The following is a 19,011-nucleotide window of genomic DNA, read 5'->3' as shown; positions in this document are numbered from 1 at the left end:
GGTTTTCTACCTGCAAGTAGAATGTAAACAACAAGGAGATTCGGTCTATCGGTGCTGACTTTGGGTTAGGGGGCAGTAAGGTCTTGATCCCTCACACACTCACAGACTTCCCCGTGAACGCGCCTCTAAAAGTCAGTGAGTCCGTGAGCGGTCGGATTGGAACTGGGCCTTCGACTCCTTCGGTCTCACTCCTCCGCCCTCGTTACCATGGTTACCCTGTGTCAACAACAGTGCCGGGTGTGTGTGTGTGTGTGTAGGAGACGGGATGACGTCATCAGACGTCTGAACTGAACTGAGGTCGTGTTGTGTCGCACACACACATCAACAAGTATTCAGACTATGTGTGTGTGTGTTGCAGCCGCCTCCTCTCGTGCTTCACATTCCTCTGATGTGTTAACGTTGTTGTCAGACTCCACAGTGTTGCCATAACGATCTAAAGGATCAATAATCAGTAATAATATTGATCTTTTTTTGGAAAAAAATTATAGAATCTTTCTTTTCAATTTTCCAATTTAAAAAAACATTGGAACCAAAATGCATTGTTTTAGGAATAACACCAGCTGAACTTACAACAGAAAAAGACAAATATTTATACAGAATACTAAATAACAAGAAATTGGCAAAAATCTATCTGACCTTCTTTTAATAACTGGAAATTAACTGTAAACAATATTATGGAAATGGAAAAAATCACATATAGAGTCAGAAATCAAGAACCAGAATGTCTGAAGAGATGGAATAAGTGGTTATATAAATAAATAAACGGATGTTTTCAGCCCTGAAGAAATGTTTATTAGATCTCTGAAGAGAACAAATTTGTGTATGTATATATTGTATTTTTGTTTCTATTTTATGCCCTTTTTTTTTTCTTTTCTCCAACTGTCTTTGTCCCACCCCCCACCCCTTTATTATTAATATTCCCCTTAATATTATTATTATTATTATTATTATTATTATTATTATTTTATTTTTATTTTTTATTCTTATTTTACTTTTTATTTATTTTTTATTCATTTATTTTTCATTTTTCCTTTGATGTTTTTCACTAAAAAATGTTATAAATGTTGCAGGAACGTGCCAGTGACTGATAAGATATGAATATGAACTTGAATTCTGCAATAAAGTATTTTTAAAAAAAATCAATAATAATGTTGATCTGAAGCACAGATAATAAACACTATCAATAATACCATAATAACAAACATTATTGATATTAGTGAATCATTTAGTTTGTTGAAGATCAAAGAGTCTTATAGATTATTATAAACTATTGATCAGTTATCAGATCAGTTCAGTTCGTCGTCGTTATTGATACGTAATTGGTTGACAACTGAACATCTGGAGCAGCAACAACATCAAACATCAAACATCAAACGTCCCATCCAGGGCCGTTGTCTAGGGGAGAAAGGTGATGATAACTCTAGGGGCCCAGCGCCCAGTGGGGCCCATAAAAAACCCCAGTAGTCTAATCTTTGTATGACTGATTTATTCTGCGTAAGACCCTGACTAATACTCATAGTACACTGTAAAAACTCTACATCTTTCCAAGAATATTTGTCTTATTTCTTGTCCAAATGTCTCATTTCTAGTCAAAACTAATCTCTTTCCACTTAAAATAAGACTCATTACCTAAAAATTAACTTGTTTTTAGATCATTTTCACTTAAATTCACAATAAGTAGAAAAATCTGCCAGTGAAAGCAAGTTTTTTGTGCTTGTAATAAGGAAGAAAAACTTGCTCCACTATCAGATTTTTTCTACTTATTCCAAGTGAAAATCTGCTTGAAAGAAGTAAAAAGTGTCTAAAAACAAGCTACTTTTAATATGATGAGTCTTATTTTAAGTAGAATGAGATTTGTTTTGACTAGAAATGACATTTTGACTAGAAATAAGACAAATATTCTTGCTAAGATACTTGAGTTTTTGCAGTGTAATGCTGCATTAGCATCAAAACAAAGAAGGCTAAATAAAAAACCATAATACATATGTAGTCTAAGAAAAAAAAAAGGAAAAGTTAGGGGGAGGGGCCCACTTTAGTATTCTTTAAGGGGGCCCAGAATTCCTAGCAACGGCCCTGATGATGGGATGTGGAGCCCTTTGAGACAAACTGGTGGTAAAAACGGGCTATACTAATAAAACTGCCTGGTCTTGCCTTGTCTCGTCCAGCAGGTGGCGCCAGAGCTCAGGTGAGAACAACAATATAGATTATTGTTTATTGATCAGCCCTCCACGTGCACAGCGCCTCCTCTGCTCCTGATCGATAGTTTTATTTATTGTTTTATTGTTTTTACTATTTTACTATGTATTGAATGTATAGCCTACCAAGTGGAGTAGCAACATCATTTCGTTGTACTGATGTATATAATGACAATAAAGGCTTTCAATCAATCAATTCAATTTTCAATTTCGATACCTGATCTATAACTGATCGATACCCGGTGACAGCGGGTCTCTGCGTCTCTCACTCCCTCCGACTCGAACACAAACACAAACTTTCCCGCTGCGGTTTACGGTAGTTTTAGTTTCCAGGAGAACCGGGAGCAGCGGGGCTCCGCAGCTCCGTGTGTCCGCCGACAGCGCCTCGCAGCCCGGCTACACACGGAGCGAAGCCCCGCTGCTCTCCCTGGAGCTCAGAGCTCACTCACCCAGAGAGTCCATCAGAGCTCCGTGTTTCCGTCTTCACTGTCACACACTCATCACGTCCTCGGTCTGAGCCGGTCCGCCTCAACACACACACACACACACACACACACACACACACACACACACACACACACACACACACACACACACACACACACACACACACACACACACACACACACACCGCTCCGCGCCGCCGGCCGGACCTTCACAATAAAAGTCTTTCCAAACAATCAGCTCTGGGTTACACCGACAGACAGAAACAACCAAACTCTTTACATCCACGTTGATCAATCTATAAATATGTTTTTTATTTAACTATAATGTCATTAACTTGTAGAGTTTAAACTTTAAACTCCCAAATATAAATAAATATATATATCATATTTGAAGTATTCTAGTATTGCTGCTACATATCTACCTTGTATTTTTATTTTACTTTTCTACAGAATGTATGGAGCAGCTGTCTGTCTGTCTATCTATCTATCTATCTATCTATCTATCTATCTATCTATCTATCTATCTATCTATCTATCTATCTATCTATCTATCTACTGAAACTGAGGTAATTAGGGACTGAACGGAGACTCTAATGTAGCAGGCTTTTATTTTGAAGGTCGCAGAGAGACGTGTGAGTGGTTTTATTGTGAAAGGGCCCTGACAGGTGGAAGAGGAATGCAGCAGATCCAGAGTCAGTGAGAACCAGAGATTAGACCGAGCCCAGGACGAGACACACAGACACACACACACACACACACACACACTTTTGTTGTAGTGTTTTGTACAGTCCATTATGTTTGGTCACGGGTTTATGTTGTTGTACAGCGTTGACACAGTGTTGTGGTGTTTTATCTGTACAAACTGACGGAGCTGAAGCTTTAACCTGTCAATCAGCTGATCAACCAGATCAATAATAATAATAACAAAGTCTCTGACAGGTGAGAGAGTTCCTGAAGGTTCAAGAGACTGATCTACGGACGTTTTCACACCACAGGTCAGCAGAGAGGAGGAAGAAGAAAAACAAAGGAGATGATGATGAAAGAGAAGAAGAAAAAGAAGAAAAAGAAGGAAAAAAAGTTCCGGTTTCACAAATATAGGACAAATGTAGGACTGTTGAGGGAGTTTGTTTTTTACTTATTTATTTGTTGTTATGGATGTCTTGATGGTGTCTTTATGTGTCTATGGGTCAGTGACAAATTTATGTTTTTTTCTCTTCAAATAAATAAATTAAAAAGCATGCATCAGATTTGTTAAAATTTTGCATTCATGTCATTTGAAATTACATTTGAACTTAAAAAAAAAAAAAAAGTAAGACTGAACGCCCCTGAAAATGTCAAATGGTGTAACCACAAAAGAATGATATTAAATATTTGATCCACCTTCAGTGGATTTAAGTGTAGTTATAAAAACTATACTTTCTTCTGAAAACATTACATTGAAATAGATTTTTTTTAATGTATTCCTATACTTGAATTTTAATGAATTTTTCCAACACTGAGCAGGACTTATCTCCTAAAACTGCAGCTTTTTTTTTTAAATGTGAGAGAGAAAAAACACAGTGTTGCATTGCAAAAGTAAATTAACATTTATTTCACACTTGAATCCAGATTTATTTCCAGATTTTGATGAAAAAATACCAGTTACACCCCTTGATATTGAGTTGCATCTCGTCACTGACCCCTGTATGTAAATGGGGGATGGAAATGTAAAAGCTATGGTTCGTCCATCCCCTTTTCAGAGTTGTTGTTTTCTAGCTGTGCTGTTGCTGTCTTGGTGTGTTGGTGTCTGTAGTCTGTTCTGTCTGGTTGCTGTGGTCTGCTGTGAAATAAACTTAAAAAAAAAAAAAGGAAAAAAAGTAGAAGAAAGACAAGAAGAAGAAGAGGAAGAAGAAGAAGAGGAGGAGGGTGAAGAAGTAGTAGGCCATGTCACTACCCGATTTGCATCGCTGCCCGATTTGTGACAGCTACGTACGGCAACTCCACTTGGACAAACTTAGTTGAATTGAGGATCACTGCCCTATGTGCGTCGCCAGAGACGCTTTATCTTTTTATTTAAAAAAAAAAAAGCTTTATTAGTAATGTAAACTGAGGGTTGGTTGTGGTGGTTTGGATCTTGATGCTCAGAAAACAGGAACAGAGGCGACTTTTAGTGTTTACTCTCGTCTTTTCTCGCCGGCCTCATCACCATGACAACCACAAACAATCACAACTACCACAACACGGCTGTCTTATGATGGACGTCCGCGGTCGGCTGCAACATGTCAGTTAAACAGACTGTCACTTCAAAAAAAAAAAAAAATTTTCACAGTACCGTATTTTAAATTTACAGAACTTTAAGCAGACTTCCGCTTGTACGCAAATCGGGCAGCGCCCAGATGAAGTTTGTCCAAGTGGAGTTGCCGTAGACAGCTGTCAAAGATGGCGGCGCAGACCAGTATTTACACAAATCGGGTAGTGACAAAGAGAATCAGAAAAATTAGAGGAAAAATAAGAAGAAGATAAGAAGAAAAAGAGGGGGGGAAAGTAGAAGAAAGAGAAGAACAACCAGAGGAGGAGGGGGAAGAAGTAGTAGGCTAGGTCAAGTAGAAGAAGTAGAAGAACAAGAGAAGGAGAAGAGGAGGATGAGGCAAGACAAGGCAATTTTATTTGTATAGCCCGTTTTTACCACCAGTTTGTCTCAAAGGGCTTTACATCCCATCATAACAACATCCTCTGTCCTTAGACCCTCACATCCACTGAGGAAAAACTCCATAGAAAACCCTTTTAATGGGGAAAACCAGGAGAAAGCTCAGGGTGAGCAACAGAGGAGGGATCCCTCACCCAGGACAGAGATGCTGTTACAGACAAGAAAACAAGTAGAAAGAGTAGAGGAAGATGAGAAGAAGAACAAGAAGTAGAAGAGGAAGGGGAAGAAAGAAAAGGAGAAGGAGAAGGAGATGAAGAACAAGAGAAGAAGATGAGGAGGAGGAGGAGTGGTGTCTCTCTCTCTCTCTCTCTCTAGTATCAAACTCAAAAGTACTTTATTATTCCATTAGGAACTTCGTTGCGGAAGGACATCAAAAGTGCAGGTGCAAAACAACGATCCACACATACATACCACAGCCATACCCAACACAATAATAATACACATTCTTACAACCACACATACCGTAGATGACCATTTAGTAGCCCGGGCGTTTAATATGCTAAATCGACTTGGACCCCAGGCGTTTATAAGAACCAGGCGCGTATTTGCAACAGGCTACAATTTATTTTTGCAATGAGCAGCACCAGACCATCATGCAAAGAACAAGGAGGTCACCATAGGACCACTGGAACAAAACTACTTTTTCCCCCGACGCATCTTTATTGACATCAGACAATAAATACAAAGACAGTTTGTCTGTGTAACCGCGACACAGGGAGCTGATCAGAGCAGTGTTATGAATGATAACGGAAGGGGGGGTCGATCGCAGTAATTTCAACACTGTACATCAGCGCATTTATCTATTGTCTTTGTCTATTAGCAGTCCAGCGCGACCTGTCCCGCTGGCGCACCTGTGTTTGTGTGTCTGTGTGTGTGTGTGTCCGCCTGCATGCGAGAGAGAGCGAGAGGAGGGGCTGACTGAAAAAAAACTTTTGTTTTCTGTGCAAGACTATGGTAAACACTTAATCACCCGGGCGTTTAATTGAACCAGCGTTTATTCTGCCAAATGAGGTCGGACCCCGGCGGCTATTAGAGCACAGGCGCGTATTTGCACGCGGGCGACTATTTGGTCATCTACGGTAAGTACAAGTACTCGCAGCAAAGGTTAAAAACAAAGGACACATACAAGGATACAAATGAGTTAAAAACAGGTTCATTAAAAAGGGAAAAGTTCCAGTTCAACATTAGAACCAGTGAAGATGAACCAGTGTTGAACCGGTTCAGACCGGTTGTTCTGGTCTGTCAGTGGGTTGAAGGTTCATTAACATGTCAATAACATTAATATTAATGCTGCTGCCCCTCACACAGCAGCTACTGGAGGGGGGGGGGGGCAATAACCCCAATCAGTCTGGATATTAAACATCTTCATCTTTCATCTTTGTCTCTATTACATAAATAAACCTTTATCTGCCCTCTGCCCCTGCAGCTCTGGGTGGGAAACCCCTCAGAGTCCTGGGCCGGGCCCCTGCAGCTCTGGGTGGGAAACCCCTCAGAGGTCTGGGGGTGGGGGTGGGGGGTCACCTCTGGACACTGGGACGCTTTGTCTCCTCACATTCCCAAGACGTTCCCACGCCGGAGCGCTGCGGATCACAGCCTGCACCCGAACGCCTCGGACAACAACAACCAGCGGCCAAAGTTGTCCGCTACGGGCCCTAGTGCAATTTATTTTTTAGCGGGCCCTATAATAAGTTGCGTTTCCATCAGCTGTTTAGATCATCTAGATGTATCGCATCGGAAAATGATGATGGAAACGCCGTGATTCTAATTAAAATCCCCCGATTCGCACAAACTGAAATACGCTCACTAGGGCCGGGTGTTGGTTGATGATTCGAATTCACTTTATGCACAGCTCCACTACTTCCTGAAACAAGCCAGCTCGTTTACTTCCTGTCTTACATTATTGGACCAACTGATTAATCCAGGTGTGTCTGACTACTCAGACACACCTGTACTCAGGGCCGGTCCTAGGATGTTGGTGGCCCCCTAAACAAGGTTTTTGTTTGTGGCCCTGCACTCTAAGCACAAACACCAAATCACTGGTTCAAACTGAATACAGACGTGTTTATGCCTCTGAGGTTTGAGGCCATTTTCTCCACTTTTACATATGTTCTTAAATGTATCTTTTTAAGATACTTGCAGATGTAACAATACTCAAGTGTTTTATGTCTAAATATTAGAACCTCCGCTGTAAGCACACTGAGGCCAGTTTGTCCTACAACACTGTAGAAAGAAATAATTTAGGCCAAATGCTGGAAATTTGAGGTCTGCTTTTTGAAAAATATCAAATCCCTTGTGAAAACACTCCTTCAGTCATGAGAATGAACTGTTTTGGTGCTTGAAATAGGATATGAATACAGTAAGTGTAGAAAACAAATCTAAAATGAAGTTTTGTAAGATTGTTTTTTGAGCACAAATGTTGTCATTCTGCCGTTCTATTTTCACCAAATGTCTCAAATGTGAGATAAAAGAAGCTGAATATTGACTTCACATTACATATAAAGCTCATAGCTGCACGTGCAGACCTCAGGATGTTTAAATGACTTGATGAACCCCGGTACCTTTCTGATCATGTGGCCCCCCACCTAACGGCTGTGGCCCTAAACAACCACATAGAGGGTTTATGCCAGGGGCCGGCCCTGTCTGGATTAATCAGTTGGTCCAATAATGTATTTCAATAATTTATTTCAGGAAGTAGTGTAGCTGTGCATAAAGTGAATTAAGTGTGACGTAGCGCACTTTCGCGCACTCACAAGACAACATCAAGGTTTCACTGCACCGCCACGGCAAAATAAAAGCCCCCACACTCCTTCATAATGATGTTACTGCTCAGTTCTTCATAGTTCCTCCTCAGTAAAAACTAAACTTATCAACCAGCGCATCCAGCGTTTATCATTAATAAAGTCTCTCTCTCTCTCTCACACACACACACACATTGACAGGTCGTGTTATGACGGTAATAAACATATGTGCTAAATCGCGCTAATGTGTTCAAATCAGTCCGTCAGTCCGTCCGGGTGGGGGGGTTGCAAAGTCTGTAGATGGAAACACACACGATTCGAATTTCTTTTAATGCGCATTTCCCAGTAATTCAAATCACTTTGGATGGAAACATGGCTAATGAGTTGCTACTGATCCATGAAGCAGAAGAAAGAGACAGGGAGAGACGGTCAGGGACGCCGCTGCACCGCCGCGCCGCCGACAACAGGAGAACTGTCACCCGTCACCGGCTATGCCCGCGCGCATGTTCATAATCCAGAATACAGTAATGATGTAAAAGCCAAGATGATTTAATACCCCCAATTGATACTTTTTTTTATTTTTATGTTTTATTTATTTTTACCAGAGTTCACCATGGGCCTTTTTCAGCCACGGGCCCTAATGCAACGGCATTGTAGTGACTTCTTTTCCTCGGACCATAAAAGAGAGTCACTCACTGTTGCTGATGTAGTAGCTTGTAGTTGACGCGTGCATGGTGCCAGTAAACCAACTGCCACAACGAAGGTTACCATAAAAAAGGGATTTATTGGTACAAACCAGTGGAACAGGTCTTCATGTCACAGCACAGCATGTCACGGTCAAAGAATTGTTTGCTTCCAATCAGCAACACCTGCTGATCGCTTAGCTCGGTTTAAATAAGCCCCCCGTGACCTATGCCCCACCTCACTTCCTGTGTGAGCGGAAGTTACAAAATAAGACACAAAAATACATACCAAAATAAAAGCCCAGAATGGCTCCTACAGGCATTACTTGCATTAATGGTACTTTCGCCACTGACAACAACACGTTCCACCTGACTCCCGCTGCTGCCGCGTTACCCACAATCCTCCTCTGTCGCCATGACAACAACAACCACAGTAACAACAGCCTGGAACAAACTGATCCAGAAGTCCAGTTGTGATTATTGATGATGAATCTGAACACACACACACACTCCCAGGTAACCCTCGGTAACCATCAGGTCCTCACCCATCATGGCGGTGGCGGCGGCGGCGGCGCCCTCGGCCTGGAACTCTGGGAACTGTCCCTCTGACGGGACGCTGACCGTCCTGCGGAGGCTCCGCCCCTTCGCCGAGCCAGTGGGGCTCTCGCCTGCTGCTGCCTCACCGGGGGTCTGGAGGGGGGGGGGTAAAACACATGATGAGACTACTACTTTAGCTTTTAACTGACTGCTTGTCATCACTGGTGGACAGTAACGGACAGGGCCGTTGTCTAGGGGAGAAAGGTGATGATAACTCTAGGGGCCCAGCGCCCAGTGGGGCCCATAAAAAACCCCAGTAGTCTAATCTTTGTATGACTGATTTATTCTGCATAAGACCCTGACTAATACTCATAGTACACTGTAAAAACTCTACATCTTTCCAAGAATATTTGTCTTATTTCTTGTCCAAATGTCTCATTTCTAGTCAAAACTAATCTCTTTCCACTTAAAATAAGACTCATCACTAGGGTTGGGTATCATTTGAAATTGAACGATTCCGATTCCGATTCCATGTTTCGATTCCGATTCCTATCGATTCTCGATTCCGATTCTTTTAAAAATGGGGGTTAAAAAAGTCTGCATGGTCTAAAATGAGGGAGAACCTGAGTTATTTTTCCCACAGAATTAGACTCTATTTGTGGTGCTGGCAGATAGGGGTCTTAAATGTATGAAGGTATAGCCTACATTATATCAAATGAATATTACATTCATTTAAATGACTTCACAATAACAAAATATTTGGTAAATATTTAATATTTTTAGGCTACAGTTTGTGTCAAATAACAAGTCACAAAGTGACTTTACCCCTTTAAGTGTTTCACTTTCAGCCAACTTTTTCCATTGTTTTTTTTTTTCCCCCAACTGTGGATCACTTCAGCCAGCCTCTTCTCTACACCAACAACAATCCTTTCTCTCGCGGATGGTAATGTTTTGACACAAGCTCATTTTATTCTGGTGCAAAATGATTCCACCAGCCGTTCTGTATAAAACATACGAACAGAACACGGAATGCGGAGCATCGTTGTTCCGCCGTTAAACGGCAGCGGAGGAGGTCGCCACGGCGCCGACTGGACGTCTCTGTGAGGGAGAGCCCCATGTAAACAAGCAACGCCAGTGTAATGAGGGGTAGGAAATATAACGGGATCTCTGTTTTAAACGGGCTTCAGTGTGTAGGAGAGGAGGGAGAGTTCACAGACAGGTCCGCTGTCAATGTGTGTGTGACAGAGAGAGAGCAGGTGAAGGAGGGGCTGAGTGAACAGGTGCGCTGCGCGCAGCTCTGCGAGGAAATAGTATGTTACACGCCGGCAAAAAATAGAAAATCAATATGTGTCGGCCTGCTTAAAGCCGCGGTTTGTGGGTGGTCTGTGCAGGCATGACTTTACTGTTTTACTGGCGGTCGGACTCGGCGGTCAGCGCGGCGGTCGGCGCGGCAGTCAGCGTGAATGAAAATTGCTAAAGCATCGTTTTGAGGAATCGAAAATAAAAATTCTTAACGATTCCGGGAGAATCGAAACGTTAGAACCGGTTCCATCCGATTCTCGATTCTCGGGACCCAACCCTACTCATCACCTAAAAATTTACTTGTTTTTAGATCATTTTCACTTAAATTCACAATAGATAGAAAAATCTGCCAGTGAAAGTAAGTTTTTTGTGCTTGTAATAAGGAAGAAAAACTTGCTCCACTATCAGATTTTTCTACTTATTTCAAGTGAAAATCTGCTTGAAAGAAGTAAAAAAACAAGCTACTTTTAATATGATGTGTCTTATTTTAAGTAGAATGAGATTTGTTTTGACTAGAAATGACATTTTGTGTTGCGAGTGTTACTGTTACTGTGTGTGATGTGCATTACCGGTATCATGCAACTACAGGGGTAGCGGTGGGGAGAGGAGGGGAGGGTTACACCGGGCCATAGGTTCAGAAATTTATTTAATAGGATAAACCCCTTGAGAGGAATCCTCTCGTTTTCGAGGGGGTCCATATACATTACAATCCAAAAAGAGACAAGACACAATCAACAATCTACAAACATACAACAACAAAGACAACAGACATCAACACAGACATAAAAGAAATGAGTACAAAAAAAATGGACACAACCTCTCGATGGCCGCAAATGGCCATAGCAATAGCCTAAATAAACTAAGAGAAATGTAAAATAATAACATAATATTCAAATTAAAAATTACATTGGAAAAAAAAAAAAAAGAAAAGAAAAAAAGATATAAATCATCTGAAGCATGTGCAATTTAACTCAAAATAAGAAGACACAGAATATTTAAACCTATGAAAAGAGGTCAATGAGCGTAAATTTAAAGGCGTATCGTTGTAATAATGCAGAAATCCTTTAGGGGGCGACAGAAGTTACGCACTATAGCTTTAATTTGTAGGACGGCTGAAAAGTACTGGTTACTTTCAGGTCTTTTTCTAAAATCCTATAGAGAATGTGAAGCTGACGTCAACGCCGCTTTGCGTTGTGGGACGTCTGTGTGTGTGTGTAATGTAATGTGTGTGTGTGTGTGTATGTGTGTGTAATGTGTATGTGTGTGTAATGTGTGTGTGTAATGTAATGTAATGTAATGTAATGTGTGTGTGTAATGTAATGTAATGTAATGTGTGTGTGTAATGTAATGTAATGTGTGTGTGTGCTGCTACCTCGTCGTCCTTGTGCAGCAGGATGAGCTGTGTGTCGGTCAGGATGCAGAACTTCCTGTCCCAGGCTCCGTGCTCCGTGTAGGGGCTCTGACCACAGGAGAGGCGGTGGGCGGGGGGGCCCTTCACGTCTGACACACGGGACCACAACATGTCGTCGATTAGTATCATCAACACACACACAACGATCAATATGACTCCAACTGGGTGAGTCATGTTAAACGTTCACATTCTCAGACCTAATATAACAACACACTGACCGGCTGCCACATGTTAATAGTACTGTCTATATGTCTGTAAACAATCTCCAAAAGACGTAAAGTTAAACATGAAACACTCTTTTTTATCAATATTTTCATAAATATCAGTGTATTATTGCAGTTTTCTACAGTTTCAGAGTGAAAAGGGGGAAACAAAGCAGCAGGAAACCCAGGAGACTGGAGCTCTCAGAGAAGAGATGTCACTGGGATGTCTTCTAATCTGCTATTATTTATCTATTTTTGACTATCTTTTACACGTTTTAAATTGTTTTATTGGTTTTATATAGTGTTATTTTAATGCATTGTTTTTTATTCGGTTTCGTTTTATGTACATTTTGTGTCTTATGCCGATTGTATAGTTTATGTTTCATTTTGTACAGGCAGCACTTTGGTCCACTGGGCTTTTAGAGTGCGTTATAAATAACGTTGGTATGGTTTAGTTTCCAAACACAATGATATGGTATTTATGTCTTTTGTAGATCATTTCATCTTCCACTTGATGAACTGTTCACATCAGGGGGGGGCAAACGTCACTATAACCAGAGTTTCCGCAGGTTTCACCAACTCAGATTTAAGACTTTTTAAGACCATTATGGATTAAATGTAAGACCTACTACAGCAAGACAAAAAAAAACACACAAAATAAATGCAGAGTCATAAAATTATTTGCAAAGTAAATTGGCTGCAATAAGCTGAAAATACATTCAATGACGTGTTGCTGAAGTGTTTTATTGAGCGCTACACATGAAGACCTGTTCAAAATGAATAACTTTTTAAGTCCAGTTGCTATTTGCAGCTGTTTCCATTGGAAGGTGTTTTTGTGAATGAGCCGTAACTCTGGTAAAGTCTAGTCTCGCAATATCCCATAATTCTCTTAAAGTCTCGTCCAGCGAGACTTCACTTTGAGGAAGATGGACGTGAGCGCCTTGCGTTTCCATGGTGATGGGAAAGCGATCTCAGCTGCTGCTGTTATTGTTTTAACAGAAGACGAAGGCAGCGCTTGATTACTCAAAGGTAAAGCACTTATATATGTATGATATATTATTAATTTATATTATATATATCCTCTGTGAGATAATGTGAACAAGGATTTAACATTTTTTTGTTGTTTGTTTGTTTGTTTTTTTCCTCTGGTTTAGTTTAGTTTGTTCATTAGCTTGTTTGTTTTTTAGTTGTTGTTTTATGTTTTATATGGTAAAAATGCTGGGTAGCTTAATTTGGTTTGTAGGACAGGCATTAATATCAGCATTATGCTTCTGTGCCTTTTCAGTCACTATTTTGTCGATAATGTTTTGTGTCGATAATGTTATTGTGTGATGCGACTGAATAAAGAATTTCAATCAATCAATCAAAACAGATGAACTGTGGAAACAAAACTTCAGGATGAAGGATTCAGCTGTGTGATCTTCTCCAACTGAAATAAGTGTTTCCATCACACTTTTATATCGATACGTCTGGAAAAAAAACTCTTCATGAAAGCATGAAACTGTTTTAGTGACATTCGAGAGGTTTCTCAACATGTAGGAGTTTCTATTCACAAGTTTTTATAGCGATTTGTAGGTTTTGTGTGTAGATGCAGCAGTGAGGCTGCAGTGCTGCCAGGGATCCAGCAGGGGGCGCTGTGGCTCCATGCTGGAGGGAGGAAGAGGAAGAAGAGGAAGAGGAAGAGGAAGAGGAGGTGATTAAAAATGAAAGGCGTCTGGAGGAATCAGCCCAGTGGTCTGATCTCAGCTGACACACGGAGCAGAGTCAGCACAGGTCTCTGATGAATCAGGTTTACTTTAGTTTTTATTTAGTCTTAGTCTAGACCAGGGGTCATCAACTGTATTTGTTGAAGGGCCAGAAGAATCTTTCTCAACAGACACCTTGGGGGCCGGACATTCAAATAGGCCGAGATTGAAATTAAATTCACCTTTTTGCCTAATAATTTATTTGTTTATATTCTATTTTACCTGTAAGCTCATAATTTTCATTTATACATATCTTTGGTGTTTGGTATGATATAAAATGAAAAATCTTGACAGCTGGACTTTCAGATACTCCCACATGCTGGAGCTTTACACTGCTGACTTGCCCTGTGATTTTCAGCCTAAATATGAAAGGAGGCTGACAATCGGTTCTGATGATATAAGTCAGTAGTCCTGAGTCGTCAGTAGTGTTTCTCTTCTCTAATACACATTCTACATCTCGGAGGCGACGTTTTTCCACACACAGTCAGAGCTCAGTGGGAAACAGCAGGAGAGACACAGGCCGAGGGGGAACCGGGACAACTGACCCTCGGGGATAAATAAAGTTTTTTGAATTGAATTGAATTGAACACTGGAGGGAGAAGCAAAAACAACCGAGTGGTATCAAACACGCGCCGCTACCGCATCGTTTTTGGGTTGTGAGTGCGCATGACGCGCATCTACACTGAATGGGTTTGAGTCGAGTGCGCAAAAGACGCTACATCTGAACGGCCCGTGCACACCCGGTTTAACCAAAATTGATTCACATAAGAATCGCAATTCTCATTTAATACGACTCAGAATCGATATAAAATGTCCCAAAATCGATTTAAAAAAATTAAAAAATGAAACAAATCTGCCGCTGTTGGCCTCTGTTTCCTTAGAATTTAAAAGGCAGCATGTTTTAACTGCACTATTTTTAATAAAGAGGCTTTTAATTTTGTTACTTACTAAAAGCAATATGTGATATTGCTTTTATGCAACAGTTTCAACGATTCCATCTAAGCGTGGATAAATGTTTAAAAGACACTTCAGTCATTCTGTCTTGTAAAGCAGACTGGAGTAGATCATGAGGATCCTTTGCTCACCGACAGACTGAAGCCGAAATCAATCAAATCATTTTGAATCGAAAATCGATTTTGAATCGAATCGTAGCCCCAAAACTCAGAATCAAATCGAATCGTGAGATAGTAAAAGATTGGTTTCATCATGGATCAATGATCAAGATCCTCACAACAACATCTGGAGGTGTTACAGCTCCACAACTAGTTATTCTGTATGTTCATTAATATTCATAGAGTCATTACAAATAAACGAATAAATGAAATAAAACAAATGAAGCTCTGATCTGTGCGACTGCCTCAGTTCTTTAGGATAAGATGAGATAAATACAAATAAATAAAACTACTACTGCACAACCCAAAACCCTTTGAAGAACCAGCAATGTGATGATTAAAGGGATAGTTCACCCAAAATTGAAATTTCTGAGTTACAGCGGGGCTCCGTGCAGCAGTGCATGTCCATATGACGGTTGAGAACGGAGCTCAAATGGATACCAACTGTCTTCATAACAAAAAGACACACCAAAAAACATCCAGATACCTCCATGCTGCTCGTATGTAATGTCCGTCTTGTATTGAAGCCCCGACATGAGACATTGTTCGGAAAAAAATTAAATAAGTCTATATTTTAAGCTTGTTTATAGCGGAAGGGACATTACAGACGAGCACTATGGAGGTATTTGGATGTTTTTTGGTGTGTCTTTTTGTTACGAAGAAGAGGGAGAGGGGGCGGGGCTTAAACGCTGAGGCTGGAGCTGATTGGTCGACTGTCTGCACCGCGTTTAAACCTCCACAGACACGTCGCTGCTTATTTACTGACGGAGGAAAATAAACTTCAATCAGCATCAGCATCTGAAACATACACACACACACACACACACACACACACACAGAGCAGCCAGTGTGTGTGTGTGTGTGTGTGTGTGAGAGACAGTAAATCAGTGTGAAGTGCTGGACAAAAGCGTGTGTGTGTGTGTGTGTGTTGGCGAGCGGCGGCGTCTCGTCAGCAGCAGCAGCGAGTAAACAGACGGTGCCTTCACTGTGCCTGATGGAGCTGGGATAACGCAGCGCTTGTGTGGCTGAGTAAACACTCCACACACACACACACACACTTCACACACACTTCACACAAACACACACACACACACTTCACACACACTCCACACTCACAATGACTCTAATTGATGCTGATGGACGTCGGAGCAGCAGCAGGAAGTCTGGGATGATTTACACAGTCTGCAGAGGCCTTAACCAGCTGAGTTACACTATTAAACACCACATTAAAGGGATAGTTCAACATTTTTTTAGTCAAATTGGCCCATTGCCCATAATAATCCCTATAGTCGTAGCAGTAGGTTTGTTACCTTTAATTGTCGGTGCAAACTCAGAGCTACGCTACAGAGGAGGCTCATTATGGGATTTCTTGGTTTCCCTCATCAAACTCATCAAATACACAATCCAACAACTCCACAATGCTCTGGTGGACAAGTTGTGAGCTGCACATTCACCACGCTATGAGATAATAACACAACGTTACCACACAGAGTTGTTTTAGAGGGAAATTCATGCAAAACCGCTGATGCACGTTGCCTTCAGGGACAGTTTTTCATCAACAGTCTCTGTATTATTACGTATAAAACAGTAAATGCTATAGTCATCCTACAAAAACAAGCCATACGTATTATTAATGAGGTTGGTTACTATGAACATACAAATCCATCGTTTATGAAATCCCATGTTATGAAATTTAATGACTTGATTCATTATAAAATAATGCAAATAATGTATAAAGCTGAATTAAAGTTACTCCCTGTCTGTGTACAAAGGTTTTTCTCAATACATGAGTCAAAATATACAGATGTTTGTAAATTTGTTGTACAAAAAGCGTAGTTAAACATTGGAATGACGCTAACCTGGATTTACGAGTGTGTAGTTCATTTTTGGTTTTCAAAAAAATGGTATGCAGGGTAATTTTTCAAGGCTACAAATGTTAATGTTTGTTCTTTTGTTTTTCTCGTTTTCTTTTTTTCTCTGATATTTAATTTTCTTCACTAGTATATATTGAAGTACTGTTAACCTTATTAGTTTCGGTCTTTTTCTGGTTTTGTTTTGCGTGGTGAATGTGCAGCTCACAACTTGTCCACCAGAGCGTTATTGTGGAGTTGTTGGATTGTGTATTTGATGAGTTTGATGATGAGGGAAACCAAGAAATCCCATAATGAGCCTCCGTAGCGTAGCTCTGAGCAGCTCACGGCTCTGCTCCGCCGTTCTAAAAATAGCTTGCACCGACAATTAAAGGTAACAAACCTACTGCTATGATGACTATAGGGATTATGGCAATGGGCCAGTTTGACAAAAAAAATGTTGAACTATCCCTTTAACTCACATACACACACATGGCGTTACAGTAAAAACATTAACAGACTCGTGACCCAGTCGGACTCTTAGTTCCTCTGAACGACGACTGAACAGGGAAGTGTTCAACAGCCGCACTTCCACTTCCATCAACTACAACAACAACAACTACAACCTGCACTGAGGAGGAAGAAACAGCAACTCCCAGCATGCATTGCATCACAGTAGACAGGAAGTGCTCACCGATACTCCCAGGGTCACCGCTCAACAACTTAGCATTTTTCTCATAGACAATAATGGGAAATGAAGCGGCTATAAAAAAAAAAAAAGAAAAATTTATAACGTGTCACAACCCCCGCGAAACGACTCGTTTCACCACCAGAATCTGATCCATTCAGTCCCATTAACGTTTTGGAAAGACTAGAAGAGCCGCACGATTAAATTATTTCATTCCCGTTCTAGTTAGCCCAGAGCTAAAGCGGAAGTTAGCCGGCTAGCTCGGCTGAAGTCAGTACGCCCACTTACGGATGGATAGATGGATAGATGGATAGATGGATAGGTAGATAGGTAGATAGATGGATAGATGGATAGATGGATAGATGGATGGATGGATGGATAGATGGATGGATAGATGGATGGATGGATGGATAGATAGATGGATAGATGGATAGGTAGATAGGTAGATAGATGGATAGATGGATAGGTAGATAGGTAGATAGATGGATAGATGGATAGATGGATAGATGGATGGATAGATGGATGGATGGATGGATAGATGGATGGATGGATGGATAGATAGATGGATAGATGGATAGGTAGATAGGTAGATAGATGGATAGATGGATAGATGGATGGATGGATAGATGGATGGATAGATGGATGGATGGATGGATAGATAGATGGATAGATAGATAGATAGATAGATAGATGAGCTTTATTTCGGTGTCACTCCACAACACACAATAAAAATCCAGAGACAATATAAAATTACCCGTTCCCCCTTGACAAAATTAAAAGTGTTGGGGACCAATCACAAAAACAGTTGTGAGACACCAACAAATAAAATCATGAATTAAAAAAAACGCACATTATAGTACCATACAAACAAAACAAACAAAAACAAAACAATTGTTTTATGAACTGGAACTCATGAGGGACAGTCTTGTATTGAGGATGAGGCGGCAGGCTTTGGCACATTCGTTAATGCTGTGTTAACGGTCGATTACCATGGCAACGAACGAAGCTTCGATTTTCTTTTTGGGGGGGTCAGCCCTACCGAATACAAATACAAAAGTCAAATAGTGCACTGGCTGCACACCCCTAGTATTTTGGGGGTTTTTTTTGTTTGTTTCTTTGTGCCTTATGTACTATGTATTTTACTGCATCTGTAAAGCGTCTTTGGGTCACTGTAAAAGCGCTATACAAAATTAATGAATTATTATTATTATTAGTATTATTATATATATATATACACTACAGTATATATATACACACTATGATAATAATAATGAACTCTGATCAGAGGCTCCGCCCCCTCGCTGCAGTCTGGGTCATCCTGAGGAATGAGGATGATGGTGGTTTGTTGTTGATGATGAATTACAGCCACGTGAAGAGACGAGGAGGGGGGGGGGGGGAGGAGGAAGAGGAGGAGG

General features: G+C 40.7%; 1 protein-coding gene across 1 annotated transcript in view; it reads right to left on the bottom strand.

Moving 5' to 3' along the window:
* rasal2 (RAS protein activator like 2) overlaps window positions 1-19,011 on the bottom strand; it is a 113,406-nt gene that overhangs the window by 59,257 nt on the left and 35,138 nt on the right. The window contains exons 2-3 of the mRNA XM_085805290.1: window positions 11,960-12,087; window positions 9,294-9,438 (exon numbers count right to left, since the gene is read on the bottom strand). Of these exons, the coding sequence (XP_085661416.1) occupies window positions 9,294-9,438; window positions 11,960-12,087 (273 nt within the window). The remainder of the gene's footprint in view (window positions 1-9,293; window positions 9,439-11,959; window positions 12,088-19,011) is intronic.

This window comes from Trachurus japonicus, chromosome 17 (assembly GCF_045865225.1).
Source record: "Trachurus japonicus isolate A0001 chromosome 17, Traja_1.0".
NCBI classification, from domain to species: domain Eukaryota; kingdom Metazoa; phylum Chordata; class Actinopteri; order Carangiformes; family Carangidae; genus Trachurus; species Trachurus japonicus.
Note: the sequence above shows the minus strand (reverse complement) of the source record. Positions and strands in the feature narration are given on the sequence as shown.